Source organism: Ursus americanus, chromosome 24 (genome assembly GCF_024610735.1).
Source record: "Ursus americanus isolate L20-20 chromosome 24, mUrsAme1.1.p, whole genome shotgun sequence".
NCBI classification, from domain to species: Eukaryota; Metazoa; Chordata; class Mammalia; order Carnivora; family Ursidae; genus Ursus; species Ursus americanus.
In genome coordinates, this window is record NC_142150.1 from 33,055,862 (window position 1) to 33,077,054 (window position 21,193).

The 21,193-nt window shown below is 36.1% G+C and overlaps 2 protein-coding genes across 2 annotated transcripts; both read left to right on the forward strand.

The window, feature by feature from the left end:
* Positions 1-2,325: 2,325 nt before the first annotated feature.
* On the forward strand, positions 2,326-3,255 carry LOC123785216 (olfactory receptor 4P4-like). The gene has a single exon (XM_045786932.2). The coding sequence runs from the start codon at positions 2,326-2,328 to the stop codon at positions 3,253-3,255; it is 930 nt and encodes a 309-aa protein (XP_045642888.1).
* Positions 3,256-11,946: 8,691 nt separating this feature from the next.
* LOC123784925 (olfactory receptor 4P4-like) lies at positions 11,947-12,903 on the forward strand. The gene has a single exon (XM_045786469.2). The coding sequence runs from the start codon at positions 11,947-11,949 to the stop codon at positions 12,901-12,903; it is 957 nt and encodes a 318-aa protein (XP_045642425.2).
* The last annotated feature ends 8,290 nt before the right edge of the window (positions 12,904-21,193 follow it).

The following is a 21,193-nucleotide window of genomic DNA, read 5'->3' on the forward strand; positions in this document are numbered from 1 at the left end:
ATGATGTTCAATCACTGTAAACTGAGCAACACTGGACTGAATGTTGAGAGATGTTGAGTCTTAACCAAGATTTGAACTTGCTACAGTTTTCTTCTACAATTTTATGAAAAGGTATCCATAGGTTCATATATATTCTTTAACTGGTCATATTCTTCCACATAAACAAGGACTAGATTTGGATATTCTCAATTTATACATAAACAAATACTTTGCTAAGCTTTGTTGTGTTAACCCAGAGCAAATTTATACTAACACCAATTTTTTTCTTTGCATTTAATGTATGTCTAACATGAGCTCTTCCACTATCCCATTGTGGCAGAATACAAAATCCACAGGTAAGACCAATGAACTGATGGAAGTACTGATAACTCTCTTCCTATATATAACTTGTTCCTTTCCATTTTGGGGAGCACTCTTCTTTGGATTTGATCATATCACAATCATAAGCCTCTTTAATATATATCCTTAAATGAACTTCATTTTGCTCTTGGAACAGGGCAGGCAGATCCAGTATTATTAGTTCCAATACCAGCTGAAGAAAGAGGATCAAGGAGAAGGAATTGCTCGGTACTAACAAGAGAAAGGTAACAAGACATAGGAGCCTGGATGTTCACCTTCATGATTATTAGACTAGAAATCTGTCCCCTACATCATACTGTTCCTCCACTGGTACCATTAAAATAATTCATTGCCATTAACAGACTTTTAGGCAAATTACGAATTTGCTGTGGTGGACATTTGGTTATGGGTAAAAGGTGAGAGTTTAACATATTCACTCTCTGCTCCTAAGTCTACTGCATCTAAGTGGCGGTGCTGCTTACCTGCGGGGTTAAATCTGCAGGACATTCTATAATCACTTTGGGTCCTTCAACATTTCAACAGAAAACACCTAGCTCTCCACAGTGCTTCTGACATTTTAAACAGCAACCTCTAGAATGTATCTTTAAAAAATTAGGAAAAAAGGGAAAGCTTTTATATAATAAACTGTGTTCTTATATTCGGATGCCCAGACAGTGTCCCAGTTCCCTTTTCCCTGCCTCTCCATGTCCTGAATCTTGACCAAACCTGTCAGAAAGAAGAATCACTGAAACTATTATCAACTAATTATCAACTAGTATCTCCTATGATTAAGAGCCTTGATTTTGTCCTTATTTCAAGAATATATCTTTAGCTCCACTGGATATATGGAATGTTTGTGTGATTGGAACATTACATAAAAATTCCATCAGCTGATGAATAGATAAAGAAGATGTGGTATACACACACACACACACACACACACAGTGGAATGTCAGTCATTAAAAAGAATGAGATCTTGCCATTTATAACAATGTGGATGGAGCTAGAGGTATTATGCTAAGTGAAATAAGTCAGCCAAAGAAAGACAAATACCACATGATCTCACTCATTTGTGGAATTTATTTATTTATTTTTTCTCTTTGTTTTTTTAATAATATTTTTTATTATAATAAGAAACAAAACAGATGAACACAGGACAAGGGAAAAATAGAGAAAGGGAAGCAAACCATAAGAGACACTTACCTACAGAGAACAAAATGAAGGTTGATGGAGGGAGGTTGGAGGGAGATGGACTAGATGGGTGATTGGTATTAAGGAGGGCACATGTGATGAGCACTGAGTGTTATATGTTAAGTGATGAATCACTAGATTCTGTACCAGAAACCAATTTTACTATATATGTCAACTAACTAGAATTTAAATAAAAATTGAAATAAAAAAGAAATATGACAACCACATGCAACACACACAAATAAATTATATGTAGTCTAGAGATGGGATAGGACTTGTTTAAAGCTATACAGGTGGCTAATGGCAGAGATGGAGTAAGACCCATATCTCTTAAATTGGTGGAAAACAGCTAGAAGTCCATTTGTTCAGTAGGTAATGTGGAATAAATGTTACGAGCATGGAAATGGTATCTGATTCAGGTTCATATCTTAGGTTGCTGTTTAATACCTTAATGATTTGGTGGCATTAACTGAACCAATCTATCTTTCTGTTTCCCCATATGTAAAATGAGCATCAGAATAGTAAACATTGGGTTGCTATGAATTAAATGCATGTAAAGTGTTTACAATAATTTCAGACATAAAATATGCTTTCATTAAATATAATTTGAAATAAAATGATGCCTTTTATCTGAAAGGATTTAAAAGATCATAATAAAGTCTCTATAACCTATATCTTTTTTTTTCAATTTATAAATATTCCAAAACTTAAAAATTGCTATTGAAGATGTCACATATTCTGTATCATTTCAGAAAAATAAAGTTTCCTTTGTGTCTCTGGAATCACCTCAACCTCATGGAAAACCAGAACAATGTCACAGAATTTGTTTTCATGGGTCTGTGGGGAAATAAGCAAATGGAGCTACTGTTCTTTTTCTTCTTCTTGCTCTGTTACTTGGCAATCTTAATGGGAAACTTCATCATCTTACTCACGATCACCTGCAGCCATCTAATCGAACAACCGATGTACTACTTTCTCTGTCACCTTTCCCTCATGGACCTCTGCTACACGTCCACTGTGGTCCCCAGGCTAATCAGGGACTTAAGTGCAGCAAGAAAAAACATTTCCTATAACAACTGTATGACACAGCTCTTCACTGAACACCTGCTGGCGGGCGTGGAGATATTCATCTTGGTGTCCATGGCTTTAGACCGCTATGTTGCCATTGTCAAGCCCCTGCACTACACGGTCATCATGAACCGACGGAGGTGTAACATGCTGATCTTCGTGGCCTGGGGTGTGGGTTTTTGGCACTCTGTCGCTCTACTGCTCGGGGTACTCAGTTTACCTTTCTGTGGTCCTAATCAGATAGATCACTACATATGTGATGTGAAGCCTCTTTTGAAACTGGTGTGCAAAGACATTCATGTTGTTAATATCTTAATGATTGCAAACTCAGGAATGGTGGTGGTTGCTGTCTTTCTTGTCCTGGTGGCTTCTTACATTCTCATATTATATAATCTTAGGACACACTCCTCTGCAGGGAGACGCAAAGCTCTCTCCACCTGTAGCTCTCATGTAATGGTGGTCATTTTATTCTTTGTGCCCTGTATCTATATTTATGTTCTACCTGCAGGGAGTGAGAACAAGGATAAGGAAATCTCTGTATTTTACACTGTGATTGCCCCCATGCTGAATCCTCTCATCTATACCCTGAGAAACATGGAGATGAGAATTGCCATGGGGAAGGTATGGTCTAAAATGGCGCATTCAGTATTCAGGTAGGGATGTCTGTGTGGCTCAGCTGGTTAAGCATCCGCTTTTGGCTCAGGTCATGATCTCAGGGTTGTGGGATCAAGTCTGGCATTGGGTTCCCTGCTCAGCAGGGAACCTGCTTCTCCCTCTGCCTCTCCCTCTGCTTCTGCTCTCTCTTCTCTCTCTCTGTCAAATAAATAAATATAATCTTTCCAAAAAGCAAAATTCGGGTAAAGGTGATATTCATTTCACTTCTGACCCTGTGTTCCGAGAGCATTTATTATTTGAGATGTTATAGAAAACATACAGCTTTCTTTGGGGAGTTGGACTAAATGATATCTAACATTATAAGAGTCAAAGAAGCAAGTCACTGTAGTTCAGGTTGCAATCTGCACACTGAAGTTTCCAACTAGCTCCAGATATGGTTGAATGGGTTTGAGGAATGCTAGAAATGTCTTTCTAAAACACATCCTAATCATAGCACAGCCCTCTCCAAAAATGTATATGGAACCCTATTTTCCTTGGAAAAAAAGTCAAAACTTCTCACTTCTTTATCAAAATTAGTCCTGGCTGAATTTGCTAATCTCAGAAGGCACTACATTGGTAGAAATTACGGTGTTACAATGACAGGTTTTAGGGTCAGGGAAAGCCTGGTGAGTACTGACTCTGGTACATTTTTATCTTTGTGTCTTGGCAATTTGCTTTAATTATATATGCATCCCCATTTTTCAAATATCTATGAAATGTGAAATATTGTACTTTATATAGTTGTAATACTACTTTGGCTATTGCATGTGAAGATTTAGCTAGGACATATGGCTACTGGAAACTTGTTACATGCTTTTCCTCTTTCCTTACCCTTCTTCATTTGTTTCCCTTTGCTTGGATGCTTCAACCAGCTGCATTGGACTCTTCTATATTCTCCAAACATACTCTTAAGTCTATCAGCTCTATGAGTGTTACTTCTGTCTTTTCTGCTTATAATGCTGTCCCTACTATGCGTTAATGTTCATGACTTACAGATAAGTCACACTCCTGATATTTTCTTATTCCAGAAGATTTTGCCAATTCATGGACAAACCAGAAGTATTTCTGATTTTTCCCTGTTTTTTTTTGTTGCTATGAAACTGTACATTTACTCCTTTTAAAATAATCCTGTGCCCCATATTAGTATTTTTTCTTATGTTTTTCCAGTTTGATTGAGTCAACTCAAAGATGTACTGTATCTATGTTTTTCTTTTATCTAATTTCTAGCAATAAACCCATACAAATTAAGAAATAAACAATTAATGAGTTAAATTCAAATAATCTATCTTCTCTTTTTTTTGGACTTTATACTTGTTCTCACCTAGCCAGAACTTCCTTCTCTTTATTCTATGAACTATCATGCATTAATAAAATATGTAATGTCAGAAAATTTAAAAATTCAACATACATCCCATGTAGCTATCAGGAAGGGAATGAAATCAGGCAGACTCTCAGTCACCTATTGTGTCTTTTTACTTATTTTTTGCATTTGGAGGTGCTACTATTCTAATTTTCATTTATCCCTTATCTTTTGAATTACATAATCCAATCAGCTCTATGTGTAGACATTTTTCTCTGCCAAAGCATTTGCCCTTTTTCAGCAGAATGATTGCATTGTTTCCACACAGAGTTTTCTCAATTGAATTACTCCTGCCCCCGAGCCAAGAGAAGTCCAGGAAAAACGATAAATGAGATAGTGTTTGTCTTTAATGTCAGGAAAGTTTCTTTTGAGATTTCTGCTCTTACGAGTTTTCACACATCTAACTAATTATTTTTTTTTCTTCATGGATCCATGAAAACCTGTGGAATGCCAAAGGAAAACATTCTGCCTATTTCAAGGGACATTAAGTCTGTCTAGCTGTAGTTTGGTTTGACCTGGTTTAACGTATTAATTTTCCAAAGAACATTTGGATTATTTTTAAAAGTATAGAGTTGTAGTGTGTATACTTATTCCTGTGCATGTGTGACCATCAGGATGGGTCAAAGGAAACACTCAACCCATCAGAAAGAATCCTACACAACAAAACCACATTTTTTTCTTATTTGTTTTCTTTTCTCAAGAATATGTAAGATTCTATTGGCAAAAAATATGACTATATTATATAGTAAGCCCACAGAAAAATATATTGAACCTAGATTAACTATCCACTTGTAAGTTGTTCTTTCTAGAATTCACTTTCCAGCCTACCAAATAATACCTAATATCATCAAAAACACCTGAAATCTCAGTTTTATAAATAAGCTCATACAACCCATAAAACAAATGATTTTAGAAGGGGATTAGAAAAGAAGGATAAATATAACAAAATCAATTCTCAGAAGAGGAAGTTACTATGAACTGAGACAAAGGCGGGGATTGGGGTTATAAATGAGGTACTTGTAAACATCTCTAAGGAGTATCGTGGTGTGTCTGTGTGTGTTATTGGTAGAGATATGACCAGCTACCTCCTTCTGCGTATTAACACAAGCTTTGAGTGAAGCTTGGTCTAAAGCATGCATTATGTTGAAATGGACAACCAGTAAAACACTGAGTTCTGATATTCATTATTCTGAAGTACTAGAATCTCTTATTTCCTCAGGGTTACTACAATTTCAAAGCTGGAAGCAAGTAGTAAACATATAAAAACCTGTTCCTTTCACTCATAGGGGCACACGGTTCTTTTTCTCATTCTTATTTAGTAGCTCTTTGAGCAAATCTTTTTAACTTCTAGAGGACTGTATTCTTATTGCAACAACAGAACTAACATTACTTAACTCACAATATGCACTATTGAGAGATGAAATGATATAATGAACTTAAAACACAAAATAAATCTCTCAATAAATTGTTTACTACTATTATTATTTATTATTATTATTATTTTTTGTACCCATAAGATCCTATAAAAATTGATCTCCTTAAGTTTAACATACATAAAGGAAATTTTTAATATATGGATTTGGCTATAATGGAAAATTGGCTCACCGAACGTCAGTATGTACATTTTGGGCTGAGCCAAATAACTTGTAGAGATGAAGTTACATAGGACTAAGCCAAATGATAAACAGAATAAAAGTTATGCTGTGCACTGAGTGATGATTTCCCCTCATATTTTATTATATTCTCACTTAATGATACCACATTTTTACCCTAATATGTGTACAAAGAATGGATTATTTATTTTATCTTGGCTTTTCTTCTGTTCTCCAGTCCCCAACCATCTATTTCATCATTGTTAGTCCTTGGCAATAAATAACCCAGGTTCCAGTCCTGATAAGGCAGGTTATTATTTTATTGGTCTATCTACTCTACCCATGAAGGTTACTCTAGATAATGATGCATATTGGACTGTATTGCATGTGTTTGTTTCTGTTTGTCTTTCCCCATTTCAGAGTTTTCTGAAGCTAATGTAAAAGGAAATTTCCAAAATGGAGCAAGCAAGCCTACTTGAGTCTTTTTTTTTTTTTTAAAGTAGGATCAGGAGGCCATAAGTGAGGAATAATTTATGTACAGCCTTGTTGGAGAAACCATGAAGATTTTTGAAATTTTCAGAGAGCTGCAAGCCCTCAGCCTGGACTTAACTTCCTCCTCACCATGATACCTGAATTATCGGCATTCTTTACTTGTAAAGGAGCTCCAATCCCTCATTTGCATAGTAACTCAACCAATCCCAGTAACTCCAAAACACTCTCTGTTTTGCATAGAGGACCTGAATGAGAATTACACTCACAGCCTTTCACCTCTATAACTCTGCTTCTCTTTGTCTTCCTGGGAACACAATTTAGGTTTCTACCCAAATCTGTGTCTCTAATTGCCCAAATAAATGTATGTTTTTGTTTTTGGTGAATTCTTTCTTAGCACTACCCTCATACTATTCCATGTTATATTATTTTTCTTCAGAAAGCAAGATGAGCACAAGGCAGGCAGAGTTTCTGAACTGCGCTGAGTAGAGCATTATGGAGCCTCCAGAGAAACTGCTTGACACAACCCAACACAAAGATAAGAAATAAAGTTATATCCAGAAAGTGCCCACAGGCACCAGGGTCAGTACCATGGAGAACAACACAAAGGCCTTTGGTGAAGATCTGTCCAGAAATGCCTCTGGGAATATAATTTCTTAGAGTTTAAAGACCTATTAATTCTTGTGTTGTCATATGTTACATTCTGCTCTTCTGAATCAACTTTCCTTCAGCAATAGGCATAAAATAAGTGACTCCTAGAACTTAAAATGTATATTTGTTTTTGCAAGAATTTCAAAATACTTAATTTTCTCTTTCTTTCTTTCTTTCTTTCTTTCTTTCTTTCTTTCTTTCTTAAAATCCACTTCTTACATCCCTGATGGTTCAACGGATATTTAAATTCTATTCCCCTTGCAAATATATAAAATGTTCTAAGACATGTTGAGCTTCTCAAAATAATTTCAGAGAATTGACCTAAATGTGTTTGAATAATCAGTTTATAAATGTTTGCATTTTATTTCATCTTTAGATACTGGAGAAGAATCAGCAGAGTGAGTACGCAGGAGAGAGCTCTCCTGATTTGACCTAAAACTAATCTAACAGCCACTAAGATCTACTGATCAGTGAATTAACTATGCCACTTTCATTGGAGAATGCTCCACCAACTGTGCTTTGGGGTGGTTATATGCTATTTAAATTTATTCCACTTAATTTCGTCCTTAGACTATATTTTCTCTAGCAGCACAAGATAATTTGATTACTACAAAATAATTTAGCTAACTTTAGTCTTATTGTATATTATTCATGAGCAGAATTCCACTTGAGAATAGAAACAGTTGAGTTGAAGTTAATGAAATGTTTAAGTTTCAGTGAACTTATATTGAGTCTCTTTTTGGTGCTTTTATATCTTCCTCCATATTCTTATGAAGGAATAGCCCAGTTTATGATTGCATGTCCCAATGACAAGTAATTTTCTAACTTTCAAAAACCTTGTCACTCTAAAATGGACTAGATTTATTCAATTGAATTAAGGTAACTATCGTGGGCCATATTCTGATATCATTAGGAGAAAATCTGAACTTACAGTGGAAACTCTGTAAGAGCAATTATTATTTTTTTTTAGTAATGATTTTTTATTATATTATGTTAGTCACCATACAGTACATCCCCGGTTTTCGATGTAAGAAGAGCAATTATTTTTATTATTTAAATAGCACAATCAAAAGACAATGCAGCGTTCTTATGCAATGCAACCAAAGAAATAAAGTAATAGTTTGACTGTATTTTTATAGTGCAGGGAAATTGCAGGCCAGTGGTATTAAAAAGTGACCAAAACCAACCATTTTTTAAGAGTAATTTTAATTTCTTTTTACTAACAGATTGCTCCAAATTGATATTTATCATGGTCATCCTCATTAATATATGTTGTGATATTTTGGGTTTATTTGTTTGTTTCCTTGGGCTGGTTATATATGTGCACTTGGCAATTTCAGAGATTGCTCACTCAAAAAAAGTAAAAGGAAGCTAATGTGTGGTTTTGAACTATATATGACATTGGGGCATTTCACATTATTTTTTTGTATTCTTCATTATAGTCTGAATTATGTAATTGTTTATGGATTCTACAAACGTGGACAATGAAGCTTGAAGAGGCTAGCAATAATCTCAACATTCATAAATGGTATGGAAGGGGAGAAAGTTAATTTTGTTTACTGAGTTCTCATTAAAAGTTATTGGCATATAGGAAAGGAAGACATTAAATGAAGTTAATGAGAAAATTGTCTGGATAGTGTCTTTGCTTAAACTGGGTGGTTGACTTCTCAAAGAACATTGGCCAGATTCCTCAGATTTTAAACTCTATACATTGATTCTAAATAACCATAATTAAAGTGAAATAAGGCACATACGAGGACACATTTCCCTTAATATCAAGCCTCTGACTACTAGAAGTTTTTAGCTAACTGGTTTTCTTTTTATATTCAGATTGTTACTGCTGTAGAAACACAACTTGAATCAAAACAGTTCACCATTCAGTTATTATACTTCTCCATGTTTCTACATCTTTCTTGTTCCATGATTCCAACCAGGGAATGCATAATAATTCTTCCTTTCATCGCTTACAATTTTGATTATTTGACAAGTTGAGAAAATGTGGTCAAGAATATATTACATATTTCAATCACAATAATTCTGTCACTGGACTGCATTCACATATCCCTTTTACTTCAGCTAGCAGCAGTGATTATAATTGCATTTCCCCTCAGATATCAGGATGAGAGTTTAAGAGCTATTGTGGGTGAAACATCTGTGATAATCCAGAAAATGAAGCAGAATCCTACCTGAAGGAAGGCACGTTTTGCTAAAACTGATGAAAAATTATTTAAAATGATTTGGAATCAAGAATGCTGGACCATATATTTATACTAATTCCCAAATACACCCCTTGAAATATTCATAAACATAGATTAGGTAATCAGTAATCTGTCATCTTGCATACTTTTTTTTTTTTTTGGATTGGGATGAGAATTCAAAATGCAGCTTCTCACTGCTGGCCTCCAGGACACCCCCTCTTCTCACAATCATATGATACAGCTCTGGACTGGGTGGGAATCAAGATATCTGTCCTCCACACGATATTACTTTCTGATGCTAATAAATTACCTAGATTGTCTTGATCTGAATCTCTTTTATTGAAAATCAAGGGTTTGGATATATAAGTGATTTCCCACTTTAAGTTGTTTATATAACAATTAACTTTAAGTCAATTTGTTTTAGGCAAACAGATCTCTCTGTAAATAGTATGCCATCTCCTAAATTAGGAATCAGCACCGGCTATAATAAGGTAAGGAAAAAATCGATCAATGAATCTTAAAACTGTTAACCTCTATTTAAGTACTGTTCACTGTTGAACACTGTGAACTGATAATTATTTTTGCTCTGTTAAAAACAAGAGAGAGGTCAGGACGCCTGATAGCAGTACTAAAGTCGTAGTAGGATCAGATGGTTTTTTTTTCTTCTTGATGAAATCAGAATTGAATGATAATTTAAAAGAGAATGAGTTTCTTACAGTAGACACTGTTTAAAAATGCTACACCAGTGCCCTCTAAAATGATCTTAAAGACATAAGTTTTGAGTTTTTAGTGGATTTGATGGCTTCTAAATAACTTTGCTACAGTAGCATTCTGTGTTTTTAAAAATATTCCTCCAGAGTGCCCAGATAGGTTGGTTACATCAGGTCAGACAAAGGTGGAAACTGTGCTACAGAGTTTGCCTCTCATCGAGTGTCAGTTAATTCCTCAGCACGGGCTCAAACAGCTCCCGGAGTGCATTCTGTCTATCCTGCACTCTTTCCCTGTGCATAAATAATGTCTCAAGATTGTGCAAAAGATGCAAAGTTGTAAATCTTTGATCCATTCATTAATGTAACTTCTAGTTGCTGAGTGTTGACACAAATCTCTCTTGGAGCTAAATTCTGTATCATCTTCTTCTGTTGAATTTTATTGTCTAGATCATGTATAAAATACTGACATTCCTAGGAAGAGTCATGAAATATGAAGAATGCAAATATACTTGGGCAATTTCTTTTTATCTTTCATTTATCATTTGTGATCACAAATTTAGATTAATAAAAAACAATTTTTTTATTGTTTAGCTTGTAAATTGCAAATAGGAGAAATGAGTAAACTGGCTCTTTATTTTTTACAACATATTCATTGACAGTCTATTTGCTGCATTGTTTTCAACCATCTTTGCTTTTAATGTGCCTGAAACTATTTTAGTTTAAAATGTGCAATTGATAGTGTTTGTCCACAGGGCAAGGAAGATAATCCTTTATTTATTATTTTTTTTAGAGAGGGATAGAGAGAGAGAAAGGGGGAGAGGGAGAGAGAACTGGGGGAGAGAGAATCTTAAGCAGGCTCCACGCCCAGCGCAGAGCCTGACACAGGGCTCTACCTCATGACCCTGAGATCATGACCTGAGCCCACATCAAGAGTTGGACACTTAACCAGCTGAGGCACCCAGGCGCTCCACAAACTGATATATTTTTAATAAATGTTCATTCCTGAGGATAAACTCCCAAATAAAATGGAATTTGTCCAGATCATCCTGAAAGAAAAACAGTTGACCCTATGGATAAACACATGCAATTTAAAATGTGCAAACTTTTTAAATTATGTAAATTATACTCCTTTTGTTATCTAATTAATACAACTAACAATAATAAAATTATTTCTTTAACGTCAAACTAACATTTGAATATTCCATAATCATTGACAGTAATGTTGAAAATTACATCATTTTTCCCATTATAAAATTATTTACAATAGATTTCTAAAATAAGAGAAATAAAAAATAAGCATAAATCTAGGTATCAGGAATAAATTGTGAGTGTGTGTATATATATATATACACACACACATATATATTTTTGGGGGGGTGTTATTTATTTATTCATGAGAAAGAGAGAGGTAGAGGCAGAGGGAGAAGCAGACTCCCCATGGAGCAGGGAGCCTGATGTGAGACTGGATCCCAGGACCCTGGGATCACGACCTGAGCCGAAGGCAGATGCTTAACCAACTGAGCCACCCAGGCACCCCAGGAATAAATAATATTACTTATTCAATGATATCAATTTGCTTTTTGGTAAATTTTATAGTATTGTTGCCATGCTGCTAATTTTCTACACAGATTCATGTTTTCTTTCTTTTCAGATATTTACCCCATCTGTTTATAATATATGCCAGTCTGAAACACATGGAGAGCCAGAGGAATGTCTCAGACTTCATTCTTTTGGGGCTTTCGTATGACCAGAACATGCAAATACTTTGCTTTGTGCTCTTCTTATTCTGTTACGTTGCCCTGTTGGCAGGAAACCTTCTGATCCTTGTCTCCATTCGATGCAGCCCTCTTTTTCACCAACCCATGTACTACTTCCTCAGCCACTTATCCTCCATGGACATCTGCTACACCTCTACGGTTACGCCCAAGTTAATTGCTGACCTGCTAGTGGAAAGAAAAACCATCTCCTACGGAATTTGCATGTTACAGGTGTTTACAATGCACTTCTTTGGAATGATTGAAGTTTTAATTCTTACAGTCATGGCCTTTGATCGCTACGCTGCCATCTGCAAACCTCTCCACTACCTGCTTATCATGAACAGGACAAGGTGCCATCTCCTAGTCTTGGCTGCTTGGGCTGGTGGGGCTGTCCACTCCTTTCCTCAATTTTTTATGGTAATCAGGTTGCCCTTCTGTGGTCCTAATGAGATTGATCACTATTTTTGTGATATTTTCCCTTTGCTAAAGGTGGCCTGTACTGATACTTACATCACTGGTGTTTTTATGGTTGTCAATTCAGGAATGGTTACCTTAGTGACATTTGTGGTTTTATTTTTTTCTTATATCATTATATTATTCACTTTAAGAAATCACTCAGCTGAAGGAAGACGCAAAGCTCTTTCTACCTGTGGGTCTCATATCACTGTGATAGTTTTATTTTTTGGACCTTCAATCTTTGCTTACCTTAGACCCCCGAACACTTTCCCTGAGGATAAAGTATTTGCTCTATTTTACACCATCATTGCTCCTATGTTCAATCCCCTAATCTATACTCTGAGAAATTCAGAGATGAAAAACGCCATGAGAAAAATTTGGTGTCAAACATCAGAGCTCAACATCTTTTTAACAAAACAGAGGGGCATCTCATTGTAAATAGGGAAGGGAGAAAATGATCTCACAGTGTAACTGTTCCCCTGGTATCATGTTACGAGTGACAGAACTTAGGACTTAGAGTTTAATAATAACTACAAAGAAATATTAATTTAACCATACAAACAGTAAGTTTAAAACATAATTTTGTGGGCTTTGGGATGGTATGAACAGGTTTACATGCATAAAATCACTTACATGCACAGTTAAGACAATGTTTTATAAGCTGTGAATTGTGATGTAAAAAAGAAAATTTTAATAATAATTGCATTAGGAAATTCAGGTTTGGTGGCTAGAGCACATGATGAAACATTCTGTATAGCAAAGGAGTAGTTAAAATCCACAATTTTAAGACCAAGTTTTGGTTCAGGATAGTATCTTCACCTAAATGAACTCAAGCCGTATTTAGAAATTAATTACACATCAGTAAGTTTGCATAATAGAATTGGATTTAAAGTGATTCTCTGGCTTTAACTCTCTTGACTTTGCATTGGAAATAAAAATAAACTAGAAAAGATAAAGTGAAATAAATTACTCAGAATATTAAAAATATACTCACTGCTCTTCTACATATTGGCCCATTAAAAAAAATTCATAAAGGAACTGAATCATAAAATGTCAGAAATTAGTAGGAAAGTCACTGTTTACCAGATCCAGAGTCCTTCTTATGTACACAAGAAAAATATAAACCAAAAACAAATAAGAGCTCAAACAAATAAACTTCAATCAAAAAACCCTGTGACACAAATCATGGAAATGAATGGAAATGACAAATCATCTTTGTAAATAACATGAAAAGGAGATGCATGAGAAATATTTCCTAGAGGAAACTGAAAAACATTTGATGTGATGTGTTTATTTGCATCACTAACAAGGTACAAAAATAAATGATTTCTTAAAAAAGAGAGCAAATATCATTAAGGCAGAGGAGGTTGTGTACCAGGATTATATAAACAGGATGATGTTGAAAATACACAAAGATTTTAGCCCATGTAAATGCAATACTAAATTTACAGTGATTGTACAGACTGTGTATACAGAAGGATGGAAGATAGAAAAATTGATGAGGGAGATGTAATTCATTAACATTTTTATAGCAAAGAGGAACTGGACTGATTACTAGTTTGTTAGGTTACTAACAAAACAAAAATATTGCTAGATTTAAAAGTTCCAGCTTTACCCTTTATTTAATGTTTTGTTTTTACCAGATTTACTCAATTTCTGTGGTTCTAATCAGATAAGTCACTACACATGTGATGGGAAGCCCCTTCTGAAACTGGTGTGCAAAGCACTCATGTTGTTAGTATCTCAGGGACAGCTAACTCAGGGATGGTGGTGGCAGCCTTTTTTGCTGTCCTGGTGGCTTCTTACATACTCATTTAGAATCCGCCCCTCGGCAGGGTAACGCAAAGCTCTCTCCACCTGCAGCTCTCACATAATGGTGGTAGTTTTATTCTTCAGGCCGTGTATGTATACTTATGCTCTACCTGCAGGGAGTGAGAATGGATATAAATAAATTTCTGTATTTTTATGCTGCAATTGTCCCCATGCGGAATCCTCTCGCCTATACTCTGAGAAAGATGGAGAAGAAAATCGCCATGGGGAAGTTGTGGTCTAAAATAGCACATTCAGAATTCACGTAAATAAGGTGGTAGTCATTGTACTTTTGAGCCTGTGTGCCAAAGGTATTTATCTCTTGAGATGTTATAGAAAGCGTATGAGCTTCGTTTGGGCACTTGTGCTGAATTACCTCTGACTGACGTTACGTGAGCCAAAGAAGCAAGTTACTGTGAATCTGATTGCAATGTGTCATCTTAAAAGATCCAGCTAGTTCCACGTGTGACCACTTGCATGTGAGGAAGCAAGAAATGCCCTTTGGCACCATATCACTGACCCTATCACTCCCTTCTAAAAATGTGTAAGGAATCCTATTTTCCTTGAAATAAAACTAACCTTCCTACTTTTTTATCAGAAATCTTCCATAAATCATCTGAGTCTAATTTGCCAATCTTAGAAGTCACTGTGTTGGTAGAAAACATGGTGTTAAAATCAGGCTTTTGGGTCAGGGAGAGCTGGGTGAATCCTGACAGTTTTTAACCCTGGGTCTTGACAATTCATTTTAATTTTATTAGTCTCCCTTTTGAAATTATCTATAAAATGGTGTAATATCATATTTCATAAAGATGTAATATTACTTTGGCTAACACATGTCAAGTTTTAACGTGGCACATGGCTACCAGAAACTTATATTAGTTATTTTTTCTCTTTGTTTGCTTTTCTCTCTGTGTGTCCCTTTGCTTAGATGCTTTCATCCAGCTACACTGGGTCCATCTACGTTCTCCAAGCACACTCTAGAATCGATCAGCTTTAAGCTATCTCCTCTGCTTAGGATTCCCCACCCCCATGCTAGAGGGCCCATGTCTCATGTACAATTCACATGATGTTATCTTATTCAGGAAGATTTTTCAGATATGTCAACAGACCAGGATTATTTCGGATTCTTTCCTTGTTCTTCATTGCTATGCAGCTGTACATTTACTCCTTTTCAAATAATCCTGTGCCGTATATGAGTGTTCCTTCTTACAAATTGTGTTTTTCAGTTTGACCGAGCTGGAAGATTATCTGGTTTTATTTTTCTGTATGTCTCTCTTTTTCCTGACTATAAACCTGGCACAAATTAAGCTGTAAGTAAACAGTTCCTGAATCAAATTCAAAGATACTATTTTCTCTTTTTATTTGACTGCGTGTATTGTTCTTACATGTTTAGAACTCTCCTTATGTCACAATCATGAATTAATGGTAAAATAAGTATTGTCAGAAACACGAAAAATTTAAGATGTGTCCCCATGTACCTCTTAGGGAAGTAACGGAATCTAGCAGATTCCAGACCCCCTAGAATATCTTCCTGCTTACTGATTTTCTACAACAAGGAGGCACAACTATTTTAATGATGTTTACCTCCATGTCCATTGAATCACATAGTCCAATCTCAGCTTTGTGTTTTGGTTCCCATTTGTCTGGATATTTCTCTCTGACCAAACACTTGCCTTTCCTCAGTGGACTGATTGGATTGCTTCCAGAGTTTGCTTGACTTAGGTATTCCTGCACCAGAGCCAAGGCAAAATCCAAGAAAAACCATGGAGGCTGTCGTGTGTATCTGTGGTGCCAGGGTCATCTTCGGATGTTTCAACTCTTAGAACTTTTCACACATACAACTATTACTTTTTTTTTTTTTTTTTTTTTTTTTTTTTTTTGCCATGAAAACCTCTGAAATGTCAGAGGAGACATTCTGCCCATTCCACAGAAATTCTTCTGACTGGTTATTTATTCATAGTTCTATTTTCTCTGGTTTAAAGTAACATTTTTCCGAAAAGTATTTGGATTATTTTTAAGTACAAAGATGTAGTGTGTGTGTGTGTGTGTGTGTGTGTGTGTGTGCCTATGTGTGTGATGATTGTGTCTGTGTGTGTGGTAATGGCGACCTTGGGGGTCTTGAGGACACATCAGAGGGAATAACCACTAGAAAAAACTTTAGCAACAAAACCAGAAACCTTTTTTTATTATCTTTTATTTTTTCTCAACGATCCATAAGGTTTTATGAGAAAAAAAGACATGAGGATATTATAAAATAAGCCAACAAAAAAATACACTGAACTAAGATTATTAATCTACTTGCCAGGTGTTCTAAGGATTCATTTTCCAGCCTGCAGCACAATGTCTACTATACTTTTTTAAGATGTTTTATTTATTCATTAGAGAGACAGAGAGGGAGCATGAGCAGGGGGAAGGGCAAAGGGAGAAGGAGAAGCAGATCCCTGCTGAGCAGGGTGCCTGACACTGCGCTTGATCCCAGGATCCCGGGATCATGACCTGAGCCAAAGGCAGACACTCAACCAACTGAGCCACCCAGGCACCCCACAATGTCTACTATCTTCAAAAATATCTGTCAGGTAGATGCATAGAAGGATTTCATAAGATGTTTTGCTCTGCATGGAAGTTTAAACATAAAATATTTAAGAAATATTTATGGTTACAAATGTGTAGTTTAAGAAATCCTATCCATTTCTACCAGGGTTCATTGCTAATTTGAAAATACATCATTACTACCTTTTTTTTAAGGGAACACCTTAATCTGCTAAGGAACGCTCATACTACACAAGCACACTATGGTAGACCCAAGATTCAGAAATTACCAGGCTGGGAGAAGATTAGACGTCTTGGATGGGCCCTAAAGGAAAGTCTGGAGTCCAAAACCAGCTGTGGGTGACATAGTTCCATGTGACTTCCTGCCTAAGCACCCTCTCCAGGTCCCTCACCCTTTCTTCAAAACTTCATCTGTGTCTAGGCATCCATTGAGAAGCCTGGTTTTGACACTTACAGATTCTTTATTTTATTTTATTTTATTTTATTTTATTTATTTATTTATTATTTTTTAAAGATTTTATTTATTTATTTGACAGAGAGAGACAGCGAGAGAGGGAACACAAACAAGGGGAGTGTGAGAGGGAGAAGCAGGCTTCCCGCTGAGCAGGGAGCCCGATGCGGGGCTCAATCCCAGCACCCTGGGATCATGACCTGGGCCGAAAGCAGACACTTAATGGCTGAGCCACCCAGGCGCCCCACTTCTACACTCTTTAAGTATTCTCTTCAACACCAGAGAGACGCTCAGGATTACATTATCACATGTCCTTGATACTTCAAAGCAATCTTTTTTTCTTGTTTTTTCTTATTGTGAAAGGGTTGCCCCATCTTGTTAATCAGTGCATCCATCGCCTCACATACTTATCTTTCTAAAAGAATTTAAGTTCTACTCTCTTAGCAAATTTCAATTATATAGCACTTTTATCAATTATAGTCATCACATTACACATTTGATTCTCAGACCTTACTCATAGCAGAATGTTTATAACCTTCCACCAAACTCTCTTGGTTCCTCCAATTCCCCAGCCTATGGCAACTACTTTTCTACTTTCTGATTCTATGAGATGGATTTTTTTTTTTAAGATAGCACATACAAGTTATACAATGCACTATTTGCCTTTCTTTGGCTTATTTTGCTTAGCATAATGCCCTCAAGTTCTATTCCTGCCATCATAAGTAATAGTATTTCCTTCTTTCTCATGGTTAAATTATAGATAGATAGATAGATAGATAGATAGATAGATAGATAGATAGATGATAGATAGATAGATAGATAGATGATAGATGATAGATAGATAGATAGATAGATAGATAGATAGATAGATAGATAGATGATTGATAGATAGATAGATCTCTTATTCACTCATCCACTTGTATTGTCCCATGTCATGGCTTTTGTGAATAATCTGCACACACACAAACACACACACACACACACACACACACACACAATCTTAGTTTCAAATAGTTCATTCTTTCACCTGTACCTAAATAATCAAATTTCTCAAAGCATTTAGATTTTATTAAATATCTCTTAGACTAGTTGCTTCATCTGAAAGTACACAAAATGGTCTTATTTTACTTCATGTTCAGATACTTTTACTGTGAAACAAACTATAATCTGAATTGGGTCCCTCATAAGGAAAATTGACTATCAGCTAAATCAGAGGAAGTTAGAGGTCTTTCCTAGATTCCCAACCTTTCAGTCCAGTTCAATATTACAGCTACAGTGATTAGAGTATGTTCTCGTTCTCACACTCAGGTGGTCCTGAAGGGATATGTCATGCCATTGCATTATGGTGAAGAAATGTAAGCTCCTGAGTCAGTAAGACCCAGTTATGACAGGCTAGCTGTGTGGTTTGAACATATTCCACAGGATGGTCTAATCTTGGTAAATAGTGTTAAAAAGAAAATCACAGGCCCAAAGTGGAGTCATTTAGGTTAAGACCCCAAGTCAGCAAAGCAAGGCTTACTACCTAACCTAACTGCCTTTTCAACCCCTTCAGGGATACAACTTGAACCAGTCAATATGGAATTTCCTGGTTAGCAGTATGAAATTTACTGATAGACCCCGTCCGTCCCCTTAGGAGGGCAACTTTGCCTAAAACAGTGCATTATTTGTTAATAATTTCCTTTTCCATGCTGTTTCTCTGTGTTTAAAGACTTCTATTTTTCTGCAGTTCTCTGTACCTCTTTTCTAGTTCCTAGGTAGGATGCTGTCTGATTCATGAATCATTCAAAAAAGCCAGTTGGATCTTTTAAATTAGTTGAATTTCTGGGTTTAACAGTAGTAAGTATCCTAAAGTGCTTATATTTCGTTATTTTATTCGTATTTTAGAGAATTTAAGTACCTGATCCACAGATGTTAAGCAGTAGGACTAGTAAGTGGTATCCAGGCTCTCTGAGTTTCAAGTTTGCAAAAACTGGGCTGCCTGACTGTTCATGGGCAGTAGTCACCATTCTGTTCTCTTTTTTTTTTTTTTAAACTCAATTAGCCAACTTATACTACATTATTAGTTTCAGATGTAGTGTTGAATAGTTTATCAGTGCTCATCACATCAAGCGCCCTCCTAAATGCCCATCACCCAGTTACCCCATCGCCCCACTCACCTCCCCTCCAGCAACCTTCATAACTTTAAATAGAAGCACAGGCGTTTGGTTCCCTCTTCAGCTGGGGCCACCTATTGATAAGGAAATGAAGATGATGTTCTCGATTTTGTCCTGAAGCCAAGTCTGGGCTTGAATAGCACTTGTTGCTGAGGAGCAAAGGTGTGCCCTGATGTCATGTTTTCCTTAGAAGAAAGAATCTTGGAAGCCATTGTTTACCCTGCAGAGTGGCCTGGTCCCGCTCACTAACCATCCTCGAGATCAGCCAGCATCTATCCTTCTACATGTGTGCAATGTCTTTGGATTGGATTGCCAAGCACTGTTACCATTTTATACCCCCAAATTTTAAACTTAATGTTTTGCTTCCACTGATATCATTTAGTTCTGGACTCTCCTGAATTGTAAATTCTATATTAGATTTATGAAATAACAAATGTATAATGATCTCTCTGTACCAAAATTATACCTAAAACATAAGGATGGGCAGTACAGCATATTTTACTTAAACATATCAATATGTTTAAGGAATCTTAGCAAACTGGATAGATCAAGCATTCTGCAGAGTCTAAGATGCCAGAAGCCTACTTTCAATAGGCCTAAAAATGCTGTGTGAAACCTCTCAAGTTAGATTCAGAGCTGACCTCAATTCTGGTTTGATTATTTGGATGAATTGAATGGAGAGCCTGTAAAAAGGCATATTTGCATGAACAATAAGAAGTAGTTTGACAAAGAACTAATTACAAACAAAGAAGGGGCTCTTGAGAAAGTCTTAATACAGTAACAAAGCTTTAGATCTATCCAGTTCGCTAACATTCCTGCCCCCAGTGCCTCATCCAAGTGGGCATATGTTATAAGAAATCTGGCCTTAGGGGATTTTTTGGATCTGACCCTGAAATAGCTCTGTAACTTCACTTTAAGTCCAAAGGCTCTTTTCTACTTGAGTTTAATTGGTCATCTGCTCTTCGAAATTTATTACAAATAAGATTTGGCATATCTAAGACTAAGCCATATGGTCATGTGACATATTGTTTTCTCTAAGACCAGGTATGATTCTATATCTAATTTTGCTAGTTCTACATTTAACTGATGACACTTGGGCAAGTCATGCAATTTCTTGGAATTTAAAACAAGTATCTGAATGTAGAATTGATGGAACATAGCTTATTGTAGCTTGAGTAGATACTTACAAACTGTATTGCAATGTTTTTGTACAATTTTACATTTTTACTAGCAATATATAAGTTCCAGTCCTCATATTGGTAATTTGTGTTTTTTCTCTTTCTTTTCTCTTTATTGATCTTGATAAGTTTTTCTTAGTTTTATTAAGGTTTCAGAGGACCAACCTTTGCTTTTGAGGCGGAGCAGAATATGTGACCCCAGAATATGCCCCTTTAGCATGTAGACTATTTTGAGCTGAAGGAAAGCAAGGTCTAACAGACTCAGGAAGAGTTGTTTTACCTCTCCTTTAAGTGCCTACAAGAATTTAGGTAGAGGGCCTGTGTCAGGAAGAGAGCTAACAAGAGAGAACTTTTTACATCAGAAAGGCTCATCTGACTGGCAGGACTAACATCTGTTTACCAAACATTTGCTCTTCTGTCTTCTTGTAAATTGTCCTCTCCTTTGAAGCTCTAGCCTTCAACCCTCTTCTTCTCAATTCCTGATGGCATAAATCTTGATTGCCTGACAGTCAGGGAGTCTCCTATCTTTGGAATTCCAGTATGTACAAAATTAAGTTTCTTTTTTCTACTGTAAATCTGTTCTATGT

Bases quoted from the DNA above. Each gene is read 5' to 3' on its own strand.
- LOC123784925 (XM_045786469.2), top strand. From the start codon at position 11,947: ATGGAGAGCCAGAGGAATGTCTCAGACTTCATTCTTTTGGGGCTTTCG.
- LOC123785216 (XM_045786932.2), top strand. From the start codon at position 2,326: ATGGAAAACCAGAACAATGTCACAGAATTTGTTTTCATGGGTCTGTGG.